At 35.4% G+C, this 20,369-nt stretch overlaps 3 protein-coding genes across 4 annotated transcripts; 2 read left to right on the top strand and 1 right to left on the bottom strand.

Moving 5' to 3' along the window:
- Window positions 1-2,211: 2,211 nt before the first annotated feature.
- Window positions 2,212-2,954, bottom strand: LOC100306476 (uncharacterized). 2 transcript variants are annotated; one of them, XM_006595609.4, is made up of 3 exons: window positions 2,830-2,954; window positions 2,569-2,742; window positions 2,212-2,494 (listed from the first exon to the last, which is right to left on the bottom strand). In XM_006595609.4, the coding sequence occupies exons 2-3, from the start codon at window positions 2,734-2,736 to the stop codon at window positions 2,324-2,326; spliced, it is 339 nt and encodes a 112-aa protein (XP_006595672.1). In that variant the 5' UTR covers window positions 2,737-2,742; window positions 2,830-2,954; the 3' UTR covers window positions 2,212-2,323. The 2 variants fall into 2 exon arrangements, with proteins under 2 accessions (XP_006595672.1, XP_003544465.1); XM_003544417.5 differs by having other exon boundaries at window positions 2,569-2,737; window positions 2,830-2,935.
- A 2,832-nt stretch (window positions 2,955-5,786) lies between these two features.
- On the top strand, window positions 5,787-9,306 carry LOC100527863 (SAM domain-containing protein). The gene is made up of 4 exons (NM_001251696.3): window positions 5,787-5,921; window positions 6,157-6,238; window positions 7,573-7,765; window positions 8,893-9,306. Exons 2-4 carry the CDS (start codon window positions 6,185-6,187, stop codon window positions 9,021-9,023), a joined length of 378 nt encoding a protein of 125 aa, NP_001238625.1. The 5' UTR covers window positions 5,787-5,921; window positions 6,157-6,184; the 3' UTR covers window positions 9,024-9,306.
- Window positions 9,307-10,590: 1,284 nt separating this feature from the next.
- LOC100780148 (nuclear pore complex protein NUP133) lies at window positions 10,591-20,318 on the top strand. The gene is made up of 8 exons (XM_003544410.5): window positions 10,591-10,891; window positions 10,978-11,102; window positions 11,218-13,026; window positions 13,783-14,501; window positions 14,584-14,736; window positions 15,502-15,838; window positions 16,489-16,559; window positions 19,461-20,318. The coding sequence occupies exons 1-8, from the start codon at window positions 10,710-10,712 to the stop codon at window positions 20,010-20,012; spliced, it is 3,948 nt and encodes a 1,315-aa protein (XP_003544458.3). The 5' UTR covers window positions 10,591-10,709; the 3' UTR covers window positions 20,013-20,318.
- The last annotated feature ends 51 nt before the right edge of the window (window positions 20,319-20,369 follow it).

The following is a 20,369-nucleotide window of genomic DNA, read 5'->3' as shown; positions in this document are numbered from 1 at the left end:
GGGCAATTTATGTTTGTTATGTAGCATTTTCTGTGGAAATTATTATCGTTTTTGGACTTGTGCAAATCATGGTTAGATAAATATTTTGTCCCTTTATCTATCATACATTTGCTGAAAACAGTTCAATTTTTTCATTTACTTTAAGAAACATTAAACCAAGTCAGTTCTTGAATTAACTTTACTTTGATGTGCCAATAAACATATATATTTTGTTGAATTAATTATCTTTGAACCCAATTGTTTTTCCAGCTTTAAGATAATATTTTAAGCCAAATGCTATCTTGCAGCGCTCTTAGGAGGCCTACCTCAATCCAAAAAGAGCTGAAGATAGAGAATTGCAATCAGCTATGAGTCTAAAACACATCATTGGATAAGGAACGTCAAAACAAGTTCAAAATTGAGTTTCCTGTTCTGGAAAAAGTTGCCAAATATGATCGGCCTTTGCTCAGAAAAATATTTTGCAACATGCTCATCCTTACAACTGCTTGTTATAAACGATGCTGGGTTGTCTACTATGTCTATCAATAATTTAACGGTTGATTTAGAAGCTACCCATTCGGATCATTAGTTCTAAAACGTTATGACTCTATCTGCCTTATAAGCATGACAATAATTCTATTTATTTAGTCACTTCTCTTAAAATGTGAAATGTTTAATATTTGTATCAGATTTCATAATTAATATGATTTTACAGGATTCGATGGCAACGATTACGACTAAGAAAAATTTAGTATCTGTTATTATTGAGAACACCTCTAAAATCAAAGAAATTTTCTATCTTGAGGGATTTCCAATCAATGGCCAACCAGTGAGTACGTGGTTAGAAATTAGAAGTCCTCACTACTGAGGTTAGTCAATTGACCAGTGCAAAGGTATATATGGACGAGTTCCAAACATTTTTTGAGCCTTCATGCTCAACATCTTCATAAACTACACATTTGCAATTGTCCAAACTAAAGGCTATCTTTCTCCGCATCTCTGTCTTGAGAATGCTACCTCTGTTAAAGGTCCTGGTGGTAGAATATTGAGAGGAACTGGAGCAAATCATTAAGGACGATAAAGAAAATGAAAATATCTCAAATTCTAAATCCCAAACAGCTTAAATTCCATCTTGCCACACTCTGCGACAACTGGGAGTATCTGTTGCTTATCCCCATTTCTCACCTCCTTCCAGAATTAGAGCATCAGATCCTAAATCAAAATTCTCGCCCAGTGCATGTAAGTGTTTGAAGGTGAAGCAGGTATGAGTAGAGGTTTTGCTTCCAAAACTGAAACATGTAGTATCAACACAACAGCCAAACCTCGTTAATTTCTGTTAAGGGATAGTTTCAGAACGTGATTAATTTTCTTGTGCACAATTGTCCAAAGTTCTCACTAATTTCAACGACTACTATCGAGGACATGCTGCAAACCTCTAATTCTGGTAAGCATATTATACTGTATTATAATATCGAGGATGCTAGGAAGTTTATTTTTTAGATGATGATCTATGAAACTTGTAATTTCAATCCGTCGAAACATGCACCAAGGCACATACATTACCCCTAAAAAGGGATATTCACCCATCCAGAAACACACACCAACCCAAACAAACTAGTTCTAGATCATTTCATAAACTAGCTGACACCTTCTTTCAATTTAGTAAGTTTAACCATCAAATTGCTAGAGATTTATACATGAAAATAGATATCACCTCCATGTTTCCACCGTTAATAAATCTATTTTTGGGGGGTATTATTTCTTTTATTTTTATGATGATTTGGCCTTCTTAAAATTCATAACTCTGGAAAAAATCAGAATCATAAAGTTCCACTATCATTCATTCCATCACAGAGACAGAAATAGCAGAGTGAAGAAGAAAAAACAATGGAAAATAAAGCCCAATTTTTGGATTCTCTAATAATATTAATGGTTCTAAAACGAAGTTATTACTCTTGACATTGTACAAAACAGCGCAACAAACTGATGAGAAAGTTTAAAGAGGGGGTTCTTGGGAGGGGTAGCCGGCTTGGTAAACCAAGTGGTGCAGAGAAACTGTTTCTGTGCTTCAACGTGGTTGCAAACAGTTTCTCTGCAATCCAAACATGCAAAATTTGGTCAAAATCAAAATTAATTCATCTTACCATGGTCTAATTTTAGAGGCTATCCAAATACACATTAATAGGTGTGTGAGTTGAGAGTGAAGAACACAGAGACAGAAACAATGGAAAATAAGGCAAAACATTTCGATCTCTATTGATTAACGGTTCTAAAATGAAATTATTACTCTTGACAAGACATGGTACAAAACAGCAGCAACCAACTGATGATGAAGTTTCAACTTTCAAGAGGAATTCTTGGGAGGGGTAACCGGCTTGGTAAACCAAGTGGTGTAGAGAAACTGTTTGTGTGCTCCAACGTGGTTGCAAAGGAGCCGAATCTTCTGCCTCTCTCTCATCCATTTCAGCACTATTTTCATGTGATTCTTGCTTGTCAAATCTTTCAATCCAACTTCCTAAAACCCAATCAAGTTTATATCTATTATCTATTGAAGAGAATGTGAGAGAGAAGCTAAGAAGGTACTAGTACCTGGACACGTTCCCAGGTGTTAGCAACAGTGATGGGACCATGCTCCTTAATTATATCGAAGAGGGTTCTTGTGATTGTCTGCCTCTGCTCCGGCGGCGTTTTCAGGATCACGGGTCCCATCTTCGGCTTCGGTTTCTTCGCCAAACATCGAATCGCCGTCCCAAACATTCTACTCTGCAAAACACATTTCCATATGAATCAATCAACACATTTTCTAAGGAACGAAACAGAAATAGCATGGATTTCGAAAGGAGGCAATGCCTGCGAAATCGAATCGAATTGCCCCCAACAAACAATGAAGGCTTCGCTGACGTCGAACTGAGAGAAGATGATAGTGGGAAGAAATTTAGGGTGAACTGAACTGAACCAACATGGTAGGAGTTGAGTTCAGACTTCAATAGTGGGCCGGCTCAACCGGGCTTGGGCCTACGCCACTGTTGAAACATCGCCATTTTCTTATTGGGCTTGGGTCATGATATTAGCAGCTTCATTCCTATGTGTTTTGTTTTTCAAATGGGGTGTACTACACTACACCGCTACACCCTACACCATAAGTATGAATATTGTTTTAAAAAAAAAAATTAACTTTCAAAATGATATATTTTAACAAATTTACATTTGGTAAAATTCGTTGATATTCTCTTAACATGTCCACGTGCAAACATAAAATAAATATGAGGCAAATTTTCATCTAACAAAACAGGAAATTAATACATGAGTCCACTTTGTCGTAAGTCATTTCTGGGATTATGTGTATATTTATGTGATTGTGTGGCTTCCAATTTAAAACCAGGTCAGAGTATATGTGGATAAGTAAATGCCAAAATTAACATTGTGTATGATAGAAATGTAAGAAAAGAAATGAAAGTGTAAAAATAAAAAATAAAAAAATAATCTTTTAATTAAAGGCATATAATCGATATTTATTTGGCATAATCGATTGTATGTCTAATCCAAAATCAATCACTCGTTGGCTCACCACATGAGTTCTACGAGGGCCCTTGAAAGGGTTATTTGTCGAAGTAAAAAAATAATGATGACTTTTTAGTGTGTTTTTCATCTCATTTTGAGATGCATTTTCTTGTATGTTGGGCTCATGAGTTTTTTTTTTAATATTTACTTTCATCTTAAATAAAACACATATGTGATTTGTCTTTTATTATTTTTCACATTCACGGCTTTTACTTTCATAGGAAACAACACAGAGTGTTAAGTGACCGAAGAGGATACTGGTAATTAGAAATTGTCAAATCTTCTTTCTCCACGATCATGATTCCCAAGACTAGCACCACCACCGATCATATAACCATGCCACAATCTGCAACCTTGGATCTCCAAGTTGAAGAAAATTTTTGAAAAACAAAAAGGTGATGAAATAGGAAAGGAAGTTGAGTTTCCAAAATTGAAACTCTTATATTTATACAACTAGCAAGCCTTTCCAAGCGACTCGATGACATGCTATAAAGCATTTCATTGTCCACATTTGTCTCAAACTATCATTACTTCAACTGCAACAACCTATTATGAGTTCCTTCGAATCATTTCCTAATTCCTTTGGTGGCAAATACTATACACACTTTGCTTAATAAGGTACGATATATGGAGGTTCAACCAATATAAAATTTCGTGGATGACATCGCTAAATGTATTCTTTTGCTTTTTTCTTTCTCCTCATTTCAAATATATTTTGGTTTGTTATTTGCAATGCTTCTAAAAAATTGATTGTCTCGTCGGCTATTTGCACAAGTAAAGCTATTTAGTTGTTGGCCAAGAAGAAAGCTAGCCGGTTTAAATTGATATTTTATAAGCTTAAATATGATTGTCATATTTGAACAATTGATTATTTTCAATTAGTTACTTAAAATTTTACTTTTCATCATCAATGTACCTAGATTTTATTTATTTTTTAATGTAATAATATCTATTGTTAGTTTTATTATGTTAAGTGATGACGTGATATACAAAATGTTACGTCATTAAACATAATTACTAACACATAAGTGTCACATCATTTATTATTATTTAAAAAATTCAATTATCTTTTTTTCCCTTCTCCCTTCACCTCCCCCATCCCAACTTCGGTTATGTCATCCTCTCCCCCTTTAACAAAGTCGTCATTAAAAGCTACCTTTATGCCCAAGGCACCAACGCTGTGGAGGTCCAGGTCGTCAACATCGTTGACAAATTCTGTCGTGGCACCACCGCGTACCTCAACATGAAGCCCAACGGCTGCAATGATGACCACAACGTTGTCTCTGCTCTGCTCTGCTCCATGTTCTTCATCTTTCTTTTTCTGTTTGTCTCCAAACCCACATGTGTGTGTTATAATTACGATGTTGTTATTGTTTCTCACAAATACAATGTTTTTGTTGTTGGGCTCTAGTTTGTGTTTTGTAGTTGATAAATGATCCTACCCTATGTGTGAAACCAAACTAGGGAGGGGTCAAAAGGGTTGTGATTGGAATAAGGCATCCCTTGTAACATCTTCGTGGCAATGTTGTGGTGTCGCGGGGTTAGACAATAGTGATGACGAGGGATTGTTTTATGTTGGAGAAGGGGAAGTCACATTTTTTTAATTGGATTTTTAAAATAAATTAAATAATAAATAATGACATGACTTCAATTTAACTGTGTTAAGTGATTAACGATAAGAACTCATGCATCAAAACTACTCATGGGTCTCGTTAACTAGTATACTTAGATTAACGATAAGAACTCAAAAATCATGATGTCCTATCATAATTTCTCATCACATCATATCTTTAAGGTTATCATGATTTTACAATGCAATTCCAAACAAGCTAAAAAACACCTCAAAACCACATTCCAAGTTTCTCAAAAAAACACTTTCCTGTTTAACACTTCTCAATGAAAATTTTCAATCTTGATAATAATAATACAAGGATATATATCCTTGTATTATTATTTAGGTAGTTAAATGACACTTAACTATGTCTAGAGACTTATTGGCAAAAGTTATTTAGGTAGTTAAACATCAAAGTCATGATTCAGCCACAAAATTACATCATTAATCAATAATGTTATCACAAAATTCAGAGGAAATAATGTAATTATTTATTTTCGAGTGGCAAGTGGCAAGTGGCAAAGCTGGCGCGTGGCCTGTGATGCAACGAAGGCGCGTGGTGCGTGGCAGATGCGTTAACACGAAGCATGCAATTCTGAGCTGAAAAAAAGCCTTCTCCCTCACTCTCTCTTTTGTTTCCTCTCTTAACTTCTCTTCTCACACCACTTACTTTCTCTCTCCTCTCCATGTCTTCTTCACGTCAAACGTAGAATATCTTTTTCTTTTTCCCCTTTTTTAATCTTAACCCAATTTTTACTCTCGCAAAGTGGTAAGCATATTTAGTTTATACTATTTTTTGATTTGTTATTTCTCCTTTAATTCAATAAACGAGTCCTTGAGATCTTGTAATTGGGGCTTCCATTTTAGCGGGTTGTCCAATCTTCTCCTTGTCAGATCGACCCTTTATCGTTTACTTAACTGGGAAAAGTTTCTTACGGATTTTCTCGAGAAAAATTGTTTTTTTTTGGTGGGGGATTTTACTTCTTTGTTTGGTCTCTGTTCAGGTGTATTTGAGGAAGTTTGATTTGGGAAATGAACAAAGGACAGTCACCGGAGCCTCTTGATTTCTTCATCTGGACTGTTGAGGTTAATCATTTCATTCCCTTAGTCAATTGATGTATTTATTTTTTAATTATTATTTATATTTTCTCATAAAAAAAACCATGCCTTGTGAGTTGTGATCCCTTTTTACGTGATTTGTACTTTTAACATGTAATTAGGTTTTTTGCAACAGTTAGTTTAACTAAATTTGTTGGGTACATAACTTGAACTTTGTCCATGATAGTCTGTTTTGTGATATTCATTTGCTTATCCGATAACACAAGTAAAAACTGAGATTAAACCTGTTCTTATATGTTGGAAAGTTGAACATAGTATTGTCTAATAAAGTGGGAAATTTGGTGGATGATGTTGAAGTCCTTCTCAACTTGGAAGTAATTGGCTAATCAAGCTTGTGCCTGAATTATTTCATTTAATTGTGAATCTTATCTCCTCCCTGTTGTTTTCACAAGTTATCTGGTTTTTAAATTAAGTTTTCAATTCTTGCCAGATAACTTTGTTCGATTCTTCAGTTTGACACTCAGTTTCTATGATCATTTTAAAGTGAGGAGTTTAACATTATTCTCTCAAGAAAATAATAGATTACACTGAATGCTTACTTACTCCTTTGTGCAGCACAAACATAAGTGTAAATCTTCGTTTGATGAGTTTCCACTGCAAAGCTATATGCATCTTTATGTGATCATTGGATTTTTAAACTCTGTTGTTGCAACTATGTTTTGGAAAAATATCATCTGAAACTAGATTGCCAATATATTATTTGTCTTGATTATGCCCTTAGTCCCTGTTCCTCTGTCAGTGATGTGGTGAGCTTATGATTTATCCTTGTTGTCAGTTACTCTGTTAAGTAGGTTATTAAGGTCATTGATCTGAAGTGTAAACTATTACAGATAAAGAGGTATCATCTTGTTATTCTTCTTTGATGTGTGTGTCAAGGTCACAAGATTGCGGTATGATTCTACTCATGTATTGTGTATGTTTCTACTTATGTACTGAGTGTTCAATAATGCTTATTCAGCACTGTTATACAGGGTCTAGACTCTACAGTATAATTGATGCAGTGTTATCAATGACTGATATAACGTAGTAAGCTCTGGAATGCTTCCACATATTTTCTTTTAATTCATTTATGCTGCTGTCTGTATGATGAATTGTGCAAATTACGTAAGACCTATGCTGACTAGGATCTAAGCATGTTGTATATACCCTTTTGGATTTGCTTCTTCTTCTTCTTGGTGAATATAACATGTGGGCGCTTTTATACAGACATATCATATAGTGCATCTCCATGGCAGAATCAAAATGTAACTGATAATTTAAACTAACAGTTGCATTCTTGCTTATCTTGCGTATTTTATCAGGATGTTGGCTTGTGGCTGGAGACTATAAATCTTGGTAGTTACAGCCAAATTTTTAAAGAAAATGGTGTTAATGGAGAATACCTGGAAGGCATGTCCATGTTTACGACTGAACAGATCCTACGTTTTATAAGACGTTGCCACATGAAGTGGGGAGACTTCATCACATTATGCAAGGAATTAAGACGGATTAAAGGTCTCTCTCCTTCTCCCTTTAAACAGACAAACACTTGTCAATAAATGCATTTGAAAATTTCATCTTTACCTATCTGTTTTGTGCTCTTCCCATGGTTAGGTAAGGCATGATCATTGATGTTGTCACAATCAGTTTCGTGCTATTTGAACAATCTATAAGGAAACATGAATATACTAGAAGAAAGATTAAAGTAGACGTTTAGTATTACTGTATTAGAGTGAGATAACTTGCCTATAAGTTGTTGGTACTTCTGTCATTTCATTACAGACAACCATTAAAGGGTCTCATCATAGCACATATTTTTCTATATTGTGCAGTATCAAGACAATTTGTGAATTGCATTTTCTAAAAAGGACTCCCTTCCTTATATATATGTTTTTAGACACTAAAAATTTTGTGATTTTCCAATTTGATTTCCCATTTTTTTTCTTTCAAATTAGTGTTCTCATAAGACATTTTTCTTTACCTAATGAAAAAATATCACTAGGTTGTGCAGTTTTCCTTTCTTATTTGATTCCTGTAGATATCACGAGTTTCTCTAAATATAAAGAATTTTCTATTTGGTCTCATTTAGAGGGGCCAGATGAAAAATTTGTAATATAGTATTTAAGAAGGTTCAAATGGGAAAAATAAAAGAGTTAAATTAATATGCATTGTCAGTATAAATTCATATTGTATGCTTATGTAAAATCGTTTTACACTGATAATAAATATATAAATCAAACTCAACAAAGAAATCATTTGGTAACAAACATGTCCTATGGAGGACTCATTTGGAAAAATAATAAAAATGATAATCAAATGTGAAATTTGTGAATTTTTAAAAGGACCAAAAAGTTAATCAAACCCTTATATTATTATATAGGCTGGAGTCATCCAGAACTTGATTGTCAAGACGTCCATTCCTAAACATGTGATATGTTTATATATAAGGAGACATGAAACGTGTATATGCTTCTTCTGTTTGTTGTGTTGTGACTTTTCTTGCAAGATGATATTCTTGTGACAACATCATAAACAAGAAGGGGGGGAGGGAGGGGGGTGTTTACCCCCAGTAAAGTTGTTGAAAAAAATGGCTTTATCTGTTACATGCTCCTAACTTGTGAATGCTATATTGATGTCTGTAGTGGCTTGTCTGAAAGGGGAGCAGAAGGTGCGGCGGCCATGGTGGGCACCGGCTTGCCTATCTACAGTGTTCTTAAAGGTTGCAAAATCCAACAGACAATCAAGAGTTGTTTCCTTGAAGCTGGAACCATGATAATACAATAAGTTAAACCTCTGCATATGTGTACCAGTGTACGTATAGCAAATTTCTTTTTGCCTAGAAAACAAAAGATAGGAAAGAACTTTTTCTAGCCCCCTTTTTTATTTTATTTTATTTTTCTTTTGATTCCAAAACCTGGTTGTTTCTTCTCCTCTGGAGAACTGAACTGTTATGCAGTAGAAAGTCCTTGTGCACTAATTTCCGGTGCTGTGTAATTATGTATTCTCTTATATGTGAACGAAAATACGATATATGCCGTTTCTCTTCAGGTTCCAAACCCGTTATCTTTATTTTTCTAATCATTTGTTCATAAATTTGTCATCTTGAAAATGAAATTTTGAGCTATGATATCAAATGACGAGCCTATTAGGATTTTTTATTATTTTTTTGTCATTGTAATTTTTTTTTTCATTTTTAAAGTACTTTAAATAATATTTTTTTTATTGTTCAAAATATTATTATTATTTTTTTACTTTAAAGTGTGTTATTCAAAGTTTTAGATACTGACGAAAAAAATACAGCAAAAATAAATCAAAAAAAAAATTCAAGATTTTCATAGTATTTACATTTCAAGATTTTCAAAGTATTTACCTCATGGCTCATACGCTTCATTATCCTCGCTTATACATGGCTGCTTGAACCGTAACCCAGCGTGTAACGAAATTGGCTTCCTTTATTTATTTCATCCCTTCGCATTTGTTAGTTCTTGGGTTACAACAAACGGTTTCGCATTGAATGCAGAGACTCTTATAAAAAACGGTCGTGACTATTCAAAAATAAATAAATTACATATAATAATTTTTTAATAGTAATTGCTTTTTAGGGTGATGAATACCACAGTAGCAAATACTCATACAAAATTAGGACCCCTTTCAACAACTGTAGGTTTTTTTTTTTTTTTTTTTGAAGTCGACAATTGTAGTTCTAGTCATGACAAATGCTGCAGTACAAAAAAAGTCATGACAAATGCTAATAATGAGCTTCTTTAACCCTCTTTTTTAAAACACATTTTTAATTATCAGTTGAAATTTCCTAAAAATTATAGATTTTTGTAGATTTTTTTATTTAGTGAGTTTCACTCATAGTTTTATAACTTTTTAAATAAACTTTAACTAATAATCAAGAGTTTATAAGAATAAGTGAGTTAGAACCGTCATCTATATTCATATTTTTTTATGAGTGTAATTTATATTCATATATGCAATGCAACATCCACAGAAAATGAAAGTTTTATGCATACAAATTAACAAGTAATTTTTCTTATATGGTTAAAATTAAGTCATATATATCCTTTTAACTAGAGAATATATTTTCCGTATGAATGATACCAACACTATAATGTGCGCTTATATTTATCTTAAATATAAAACTAATAAGATAATCATATATTTTATAAATCATTTTTTCATTTAACCTGTCTTTTATTGTCTTTGAATAATTTTATTCTAAGAGATATTTTAGCATCTTGATAATTTAAAATTTACATGAACACAAGTGCCTAAAGAAAAAGAATACCCGTTAGCAAAAAAATGAAGACGTTATGAGTGAAAATTTTATTACACTTAAAAAGTAAAACACGATATTTGGTTCCTTCATTTTCTTCATTTTCCCTCTCGTGATTCAAATGGTGAAAACCCCATAAACCCTAAAATCTGGCGGTACTGAGTGATCATAATCATCATGTTTTCTTGCGGAACGAAGAAGAGCAATGTTCGCTCTCGCAGATTGCAAGGTCGCGATTCCACGGTGGTAGATTCTCCGGTCACTCCTGCTCGAACCTCTTTCCACGATAACGGCGTTCCCAATCGCCCGACCACCGGCACTCCCGCTCCCTGGGCTCCTCGCTTATCTGTTCTTGCGAGGTATTCATTCATTCATTTCGTTTCTTCACCAAAATCTGCATCGATTCGCGTTCTGCTTCTAACTGTTATCCGTTTTCATTGCGTAGGGTTCCTCAGGTCAACAGAAGTGGAAAAGGCGACGACACAGATCCTACCAAACCTGTTTTCGTCGGCGAGTTTCCGCAAGTGGTTCGTGATGAGCAGAACATTTTGCTACACAAGCGAATTCCTGGTGAGAACTGTTTGATTTGTCTCTCAATTGCGTTAGTTAGCACGTGTGTTAATCCCTTCACATTTGAAGTAAATTAAGCCTGATGTGTTTGAGATTATGATGTAACGCAATGCAGCTGAAGATCACGCGTGTGGCGGGATTGACAAGAGCACATCCCTTGCTTGGATTATTTGTGGGAACAGGGTCTACCTATGGAGTTATTTGTCGCCTGCTTCCTCCGTGAAATGTGTTGTCCTCAAGATTCCTTTGAATGATGCTGATGTTGGCAGAAATGATGCTGGTAGTTGGTTGCTTCGTGTTGTTAATTGTGACGCCACGTCTGTGGGAACGAATAAAATTGCGAAACAGTGCAACTCTGCTGCTGTGGTTTTGTGTAATTGTCGGACTCGGGCTGTTATATACTGGCCGGACATCTATTCTCAGTCGCACGCTCCGGTCACTAGTCTTGTGTCTTCTGATGAGCTGGAGGCTGTTATGATTCCTGATGGGAAAGCGTCCTTCCACAGGCAGCGGCGACAAAGTAAGCTGGGAAGTAGTTTGAGTGGATTGCACACATTTAACTCTATGATTGCTTCTGCTGATCCCAGTTGTAAGTTTGTATGTGTTGCCCTTGCGTGTAGCTCGAGTGGTGAACTTTGGCAGTTTCAATGCACTCCTACTGGCATTCATAGAAGGAAAGTATATGAAAATTTCCCGCTCCAACAGGGTGAATCAGGTCAAATTGTGAGCAATATTGGGTACCCTAGGTCTCTGACGTGGTGTTTTCCACATCATTCTATTCAGGAATCAAATTGGCAATTCTTGGTATTGACAGACCATGAGATACAGTGTTTCAGAGTAGAGTTTGGTTCTGATATACCTATTTCAAGGCTTTGGTCTCAGGCAATTGTCGGAACAGATGCTGAGGTTGGCATTAAGAAGGATCTGGCAGGTCAAAAGAGAATCTGGCCTCTTGATATGCAAGTAGATGATCATGGTAAAGTCATTACCATTCTTGTTGCAACCTTTTGCAATGACCGGATTAGCAGTTCAAGCTACACGCAGTACTCTCTCCTGACCATGCAATATAAATCAGGGTTGGGTTTAGAGACTACAAATGACAGGGTTTTGGAGAAAAAAGCCCCTATTGAGGTGATAATGCCAAAAGCTAGAGTTGAAGACGAAGACTTCTTGTTTTCCATGAGGCTTCGGATAGGGGGCAAGCCTTCAGGATCTGCAGTCATAATATCTGGGGATGGAACAACAACTGTCTCCCATTATTATAGAAACTCTACACAACTCTATCAGTTTGATTTACCCTATGATGCTGGGAAAGTGCTAGATGCTTCTATCCTTCCTTCTGCAGATGATTATGAAGAAGGTGCATGGGTTGTATTAACAGAGAAAGCAGGAATATGGGCAATACCAGAGAAAGCTGTTATACTTGGAGGAGTGGAACCTCCTGAGAGAAGCTTATCTCGTAAAGGCAGTTCAAATGAAAGATCTGCACAAGAAGAGATAAGAAATCTTACATTTGCAGGTAATTTTGCTCCTAGAAGGGCTAGCTCTGAAGCATGGAATGCTGGAGACAAACAGAGGACGGTTTTGAGTGGGATTGCACGTCGAACTGCACTAGATGAAGAATCAGAAGCTTTATTGAATAATCTTTTCAATGACTTTTTATCATCTGGCCAAATTGATAGGTCTCTTGAAAAGCTAGAAACATCTGGTTCATTTGAAAGGGATGGGGAAACCAATGTTTTTGTTCGGATGAGCAAATCAATTATAGACACCTTGGCTAAACATTGGACAACTACCAGAGGAGCAGAGATTTTGGCCATGGCTGTTGTTTCAACCCAACTCTTAGAAAAGCAGCAGAAACATCAAAAGTTCCTTCACTTTCTTGCCTTATCCAAATGCCACGAGGAGCTGTGTTCTAAGCAGAGTATGAAATTTTTAGTCTATTCACCAAAAGTTTATTTGTTTTGATTTGGTCTTCAAACAATTTCTTTTACAATACTTCCTTATGCAACTAACTTGTTTGATTATGTTTAACTTGGTTGTTAGTTTTTACATTATTTGGGTAAGTGATGTCTGTATGAGCTTAATTTATCTGCCATCCTGTTTTTATAAAATAAAATGAATCAGATGTAATCATACTTTTAAGGATGACTTCATACAAAGTATATATATCACAAGCAAAAGTGGAGAGTGGTTTTTCACTGATAGCTTTTTGACTTTTATAAATTGGGTAAAATGAATATGAATATAATCTCAATTATCATCCATCTGCTCCTTTTCCTCAGCATGTATGAAAAAAATCAAAGGAAGGAGGTTTATTCTGTGACTAAATGAATTGAGGCTTAATTATCTTATTTCTTCCCCATAGCCTCACATGTGAGTTTTAAAAATAATGTAAGCTTAATTAGGTAAGGAAGGAATGAATGAAATCCTAAAGCACATGGATTCTTAATTCTTGATGTCATTTGACTTGTTAGGGTGGGATTGTATGTGAAAGCATGTTTGATTTATTATTTTGTTTATGGTCATGTTTTCCCAGCCAGTTTTTTTAAATTGATTAAATAGATTAAGGTTGTGAAATAAATAATTATAGTTTCAGGTAAAAATGCAAGTTAAAACAACACTTAGGGAACAGAAAATGGACATTCCATTACTAAATGATGTTTTTTTCAATTGCCAGGACTTGCCTTGCAAATTATTTTGGAGCATGGTGAAAAGTTATCTGCAATGATTCAGCTGAGGGAACTGCAAAATCTGATTAGCCAAAATCGATCAACTAATGTTGACTCCTCAAATTCTAGTTTGGATATTCAGATGTCAGGTGCCATTTGGGACATGATACAATTAGTTGGTGAGAGAGCTCGTCGGAATACTGTCCTTTTGATGGATAGAGATAATGCTGAAGTGTTCTACAGTAAGGTTTCAGATCTTGAAGATCTCTTTTTCTGCTTAGATGCAGAGTTAGAATATGTTATAAGACCAGAGCATCCGTTAGGAATCCAGATCCAGAGGGCATGTGAACTCTCTACTGCATGTGTTACCATAATTAGGACATGCTTCAACTATAAGAATGAGAACCGATTATGGTATCCACCACCTGAAGGATTAACACCTTGGTATTGTCAACCTGTTGTACGGACTGGTATTTGGAGTGTTGCTTCTGTCCTGCTTCACTTGTTAAATGAAATATCTGGACTTGATAAAACTGCAAAATTAGATCTGTATAATCATTTAGAAGCCCTAGCTGAAGTTCTATTCGAGGCATATTCTGGTGCTGTTACAGCTAAAAATGAGTGCGGAGAAGAACACAAAGGTCTGTTAAATGAATATTGGGAGAGGCGAGATAGCCTTCTTGAATCTCTCTATCAAAAAGTTAAAGATTTTGAAGATACTCACAAGGTTATTATTATATCTTGCTTACTGTATCCTTGCAATCCTGGTGTGGGATAGATATACATTGTTCAATTGGTCTTTTGTGCAGGATTCGATTGAAGGAGCTGGAGAGCAGAATGAAGAGGCCATAATGAAGGTTACTTCACATCTGTTATCAATTGCTAAACGACATGGATGCTACAAAGTTATGTGGACAATTTGTTGTGATGTGAATGACTCGGAATTACTGAGAAACATTATGGTATGACTATGATTTTATTCTTCATTGTGCACTTATGTTGCTTTTATTCCCTTTTTTATAGGCATTTGCAAATTGCAATGATGATTTTCTTAGCATATCAACCCAAATATTTTGTTACTGATAGGGCTTTAGGATTGAATAGAAGTCTGCTGAGAAGAAATAATTGCACTCCTAAAACATAAAGTCCATAAGGAAGCAATAGTAGCAGTTACATCCGGACCTAGAGCTAGAGCTAGGACACAAAATGCCCCTTAAATGAATAAAGATCTATTAATTAAGAACCAACAACAAACCTCACAGTACTACCAAATTTGTAGAGCTCCACATATTCTTTTTTTCAATTTAAGCCTTTATATATTATTGGAAAGAGCTTCCAAAGAAAGATTGTGCAAACAAATGTTAACCAGGTATACGAATTTTTTTTTACCATGTTCTTCACCATCGCACGAGCACAATGCAACGCCAATTATTTTTTATGAACTTTCAGAGCACAAGACATACCCATAAAAGTGCCTTATTTTGGACACGACACCTGAAATGAGTTACTAGTAACAGTCTAAATAAATAAGTGGTTTACAATTACGTCACTGACACCTCCCAATGTTGAATAAAACCTTGGCCTTTCAGACAAAATTGGTTATCGGAAAATGATAATTTATGATTTCTATTTGGTATTATTTAATCACAAGGATTCTATATGTACTATGTGTTGCCATTTTTTTTTTAAAATGTATTCTTGCTTATGTCTCAATTTTTTGTGTGCAGCATGAAAGCCTGGGACCTAATGGGGGATTTAGTTACTATGTCTTTATGAAACTCCATGAAAGCAGACAATTTTCTCAACTTTTAAGGCTAGGGGAAGAATTTCCAGAAGAGCTATCCATTTTCCTAAGGGAGCATCCAGATCTTCTTTGGCTTCATGATTTGTTCCTTCACCAATTTTCTTCTGCCTCAGAAACACTTCATGCATTGGCTCTCTCACAAAACTTACTATCTACGTCAGTTGCTGAAGAGGAAGGAGAACAGGAGTATATGAAAATGAAACTAAAATTGACTGACAGAAAAAATCTTTTATTTCTCTCTAAGATTGCTGCCTTTGCAGGTATGGCACCATGTGTTTTTCATATGTTATGGAGATTACTTCCTTTCTCTTCATTCTATTTAATATTTATTTAGATGTCTTCCTCCTTCTAACTAGTGAGATTTTGAACTCATTTTTTATCACTTTCCAGCAAATAGGAGTTAAATTCTGGTCGGCACTCTACTTTTAGTTTTCTGCTATCTCTTATAATATGCTGGATTATTGGTTATATGATATATCAGTTACCAACTCAATGGCTGCAGCTTTTTGTCGCCCTTTTACTTATTGTTGGGAATCTGTGAATATCTAGATTCTTAAAAATCTTTAATTTTTGTTAGAATATATTAAAAATCTCTAAAAATATCTTGATTATATCTTTGAATAGTTTGGAGTATCTTAGGATTACTTCCCATTTTTCCTTATTATCCCATGATTTATTTCCATATTTACATGTGACCAAGCATTATATCTTGTCCACATTTGGTTGTGTTATTCAAATCATTGAATAAAGATTGGTGTTTATATTCTGATTTCTCTCTCTCTCTTTTATCTATATGTACTGTTTCAACTGGACACTGGTTGTTAGTTAAATATCTAATTTTTCTTTGAATGAATAGATACCTAATAGCATTTACAATAAATAAAAAGTATTACGTTTTTTTGTTCAACAGCTGGTAACGATGCTGGTACTCAAGTCAAGGTGGACCGCATTGAGGCTGATTTGAAGATTCTAAAATTACAGGTAAATTTGAGTATATTTTTTTTGAACAATTGATAATTTGAAGAGGGAGTTGATTTATTTTCTCAATCATTCATTGTGAATATTAGACATCCGTGAAACTCTAGGACATCAGCCAGTGTTTGAAAGCTAACTTGATATGTTAGGAGCAAACAGATGCTGTGGTTGCCAAAAATATTTGAATTATTTGGCTTATATATGAATTTAGTCCCTATAAGTTTGTGCTTTTTCAATTTTGGTCCCTCTAAAGTTTTTTTTTCATTTTTAATCCCCGTAAGTTTGCGTCTTTTTAATTTTTGTCCATGTAAGGTTTTCTTTTTTTCATTTTTAGTCCCTGTCAATTTGCACTTTTCCAATTTTAGTCCGTTTAAGATTCCATTTTTAGTCCTTTTAAATTCGTGCTTTAAGGGGCTAAAATTGGAAAGCACTAACTTACAAAGACTAAAAATGAACAAAAAAACTTACATGAGCGCAAACTTAAGGGACTAAAAATGATAAGGAAAAACTTACAGGGACTAAATTTGTATTTAAGCTTTTTTAATTTCTAGTCATATAAATACAACAATGACAACAAATTTTACCTCATTTGGTGAGGTTGACTATTGATGTGCACATGATGCTATTGTGCTTGATTAGAAACCAAATTCTCTAGGATACTATTTATGATGAGATCCTTTTTAGTAATTTCCTCCATTGTCCTTCTTGAATTTACTCTAAGTGTCTCTAGTTACTTTCTTTGTATTAGAGTATATGTAAATAACTGAAAAAACAGTTTGCAAGGGCTTTTGCTAACAGCACTACACTTGTATCACTAACTGAATTCTGTTATTCAGTTATCCTGTTATAACAGAATTCTGTTATTCTATTTTTTGCTTAGGCTGAAGGCCTGGAGGTCTATAAATACCTCTTTTATAACTATCTTTGTAATTAAGTTTCAGACTCAATAATTTCAGTATCATTTCTCAATATTTTTCTCTCTTTCTGTTTTCTCTAAATCTAGAATGGTATCTAGAGCTAGTTTTTCGTGAAAGCTCTTCTCTTTGATTTTTCCAGTTTCTACTTTCACATCCATGGCTTCCGTGTCTCAAGGTTTTACTTCACACTCTTTTCCGACCTGCATAGTTGAGAAGCTAGATGATTCCAACTACACTGGCAACAATATGTCGAATCAGTAATCAAATCACACAAATTGCAACATTTTGTGGTGAATCCGACTGTTCCGCCTCAATATCTCACGGAAGCGGATCGAATTGCCGATCGCATCAATCCAGAATACGAGGCCTGGGATGTTCAGTACCTAACGCTCCTCGTTTGGCTCCAATCCACTCTCTTGAAGTCTGTTCTCCCACTTGTTTTAGGCTCAAATCACTCCTATCAGGTGTGGGAGAAGATTCGAGAGTGTGCCAGCTGCAAACTGCAATTCGTGCAGTTTCGCTTGAAGGAAAATCAATGGATGAATATCTCCATAAGATTAAAGGCTATGTCGATGAGCTTGCCGGTGTTGGTGTTCCAGTTCTCCATGAGGAGTACCTTGATGCAATTCTGGAAGGTCTCCCTTCTGATTATGCGCTAGTTATCTCAGTGATCGAAAGCAAGAAACGAACTCCATCCATTGCTGAGATTGAAGCTCTGCTTTATGGTCACGAGACTTGTCTTGTTCGTTATGACGCAGACACTTTATTGCTCACTTCTCCATCCTTGAATTATACTCAAGGTTATTCGCATTCAAGTTCATATAAATCTGGTGATTCTGGTGGCTTTAGAGGGGTGTATGGTCGAGGTACTGGTGGTCGTGGTGCCTTTTCTGATCGCGGTGGTCCCGGCAGGGGTCGTGGTGGTGGCAAATTTGTCAACTTCCAGTGCCAAATCTGTCTCAAATATGGACATACTGCTAATGTATGTCATTTTTGAACTGACAAAAGCTAACAACCCTTGCAAACTGTTTTTTCAGTTATTTACATATACTCTAATACTTTGCAAGTGTCCAAATTACCTTAACCGATTTTCTGTAATCTTTTCCTTGATAGGTATCACACCAATATCTTTTCATCTACACTCATTTCATATCCTGTCCTTCCCTGTATGGTCACTAATCTATCTTGAACTCATTTTGGTTACTCCCACCTTTTTCTCTTATGATCTTACCCCTTTTAAGACGTGTTATCAATGGTGGCTTCTATTGGCCAGCCAAAAATCTGCCGAATAAATATGGTGGATGGTGTTGTGCCATATGGAAGAACCATGGCGGCCACCATAGCCTGCCACACAAAACCCACCATGCCACTGCCATAGAATGGTGGCCTGTCAGAAATCTAACCTGCAATCCACCATTGTGCTGCCATGGTGTCAGAAATTTAACAATGTTGTAAAGACCAACATTATAAAGTATAGTTAATAGTTAATTATATTGTAGCAAGATAGAAACTTCTCTTTGAACTTGGTAGGTACTTTGTGATCACAAACAACCCTCAATAACGTGAGACAAATATAATGTTATATATGTTTATACTTTATATAATATTATAACTATGTTTAAATTTCCTCTTTAAAATAAGTTATTAAATACACGATTGAGGGGTTTGATGTGACAGTTGTTGTAGGAAGTTAAATTATTCATGAAATTTAAGAGGAAGTATAGAAAGTTTTAGTTTTAGAGGGAGGGAAAATAAGAGGAGCCTGCTGAAGGATTTGGCATGCTATTAAATTGTAAAGAATACCGATCTGACAATCAAAGTGACTGACTTGTGGCATTGAGTGTTATGTGACTGTTTGACAATAAAATTAATAGTTTGATATTTGCTTTGTTTCATGAGAACTTGTTTAACCTTGCGCTGGCAAATAAGCTTTGTTGCACCCTTTTAGAAGTCCTCTTTATCCTTTCTTATTTAGATGCTTTACCTGCAGGAGGAAGTAATGAAACGCCATCCTTCCATTGAAGATAGACAACTTGTTGAAGCTCAGCTGCTTCATCCCGAAGACTTGATTAAATTGTGCCTGGAAGGTGAAGATCGAGAACTCTCATTGTCGGCCTTTGACGTGTTTGCATGGACTAGTTCCTCATTTCGGAAGATCCACAGAAAACTTTTGGAGGATTGTTGGAAGAAAGCTGCTAGTCAGGACGATTGGAGTAAATTCCATGATTCGTACAGAGCTGAAGGATGGAGTGACCAGGAAATCCTGCAAAACTTGAAAAATACTATACTTTTCCAGGCTTCAAGTAGGTGTTATGGACCTCAAAGCGAAACATTTGAAGAAGGGTTTGACCAAGTATTGTCCTTGAGACAAGAAAACATGGAGACTTCTATTTTGGGGGATATGAGTAGTTCAGTCCAAACAATCTTGATGCAACACAAGGATTTTCCAGTTGCAGGCAAACTTATGCTAATGGCAATCATGCTAGGTAGCGAGCATTGTGGTGACATCAGAATTGAAGAAGGGCCTTCCCCAATGGAATAACGTGGCCAAGGATCATTCCTTAACCGTAATCCAAGTTGGTGTAGGTTTTGTACAACATGACATGTGGAATATGTAGTTGTTATTGTTCGCTCCTCTCTTCCATGCATTGCATTCACAATCACAACGCAACCCTGGATGATATTGGTAAATGGTGTTGGATAGAAGATATGCAGCAAGCACAAATCCGCAAATATTAAAAGAGACATGCTTCCTGTATACGATTTTAGCACACCATTCCGGAAACCTTGTTTGGTAAAAGAAAAAGGTTGTGATTAATGTTTTTTATAAAAAAAATACAAAACAAAAGGAGCAGTGTAAGAATGGCGCAATTAAATTGCCTTGCAAATAACATTGTTG

Source organism: Glycine max, chromosome 14 (assembly GCF_000004515.6).
Source record: "Glycine max cultivar Williams 82 chromosome 14, Glycine_max_v4.0, whole genome shotgun sequence".
NCBI lineage: Eukaryota > Viridiplantae > Streptophyta > Magnoliopsida > Fabales > Fabaceae > Glycine > Glycine max.
Note: the sequence above shows the minus strand (reverse complement) of the source record. Positions and strands in the feature narration are given on the sequence as shown.

Bases quoted from the DNA above. Each gene is read 5' to 3' on its own strand.
- LOC100527863 (NM_001251696.3), top strand. From the start codon at position 6,185: ATGAACAAAGGACAGTCACCGGAGCCTCTTGATTTCTTCATCTGGACT. The intron at 6,239-7,572 runs GTTAATCATTTC...GTATTTTATCAG, and splicing joins TCTTCATCTGGACTGTTGAG to GATGTTGGCTTGTGGCTGGA. The intron at 7,766-8,892 runs GTCTCTCTCCTT...TGATGTCTGTAG, and splicing joins GGAATTAAGACGGATTAAAG to TGGCTTGTCTGAAAGGGGAG.
- LOC100306476 (XM_006595609.4), bottom strand. From the start codon at position 2,736: ATGTTTGGGACGGCGATTCGATGTTTGGCGAAGAAACCGAAGCCGAAG. The intron at 2,495-2,568 runs GTACTAGTACCT...ATTGGGTTTTAG, and splicing joins ACACCTGGGAACGTGTCCAG to GAAGTTGGATTGAAAGATTT.
- LOC100780148 (XM_003544410.5), top strand. From the start codon at position 10,710: ATGTTTTCTTGCGGAACGAAGAAGAGCAATGTTCGCTCTCGCAGATTG. The intron at 14,502-14,583 runs GTTATTATTATA...TCTTTTGTGCAG, and splicing joins ATTTTGAAGATACTCACAAG to GATTCGATTGAAGGAGCTGG. The intron at 14,737-15,501 runs GTATGACTATGA...TTTTGTGTGCAG, and splicing joins AATTACTGAGAAACATTATG to CATGAAAGCCTGGGACCTAA.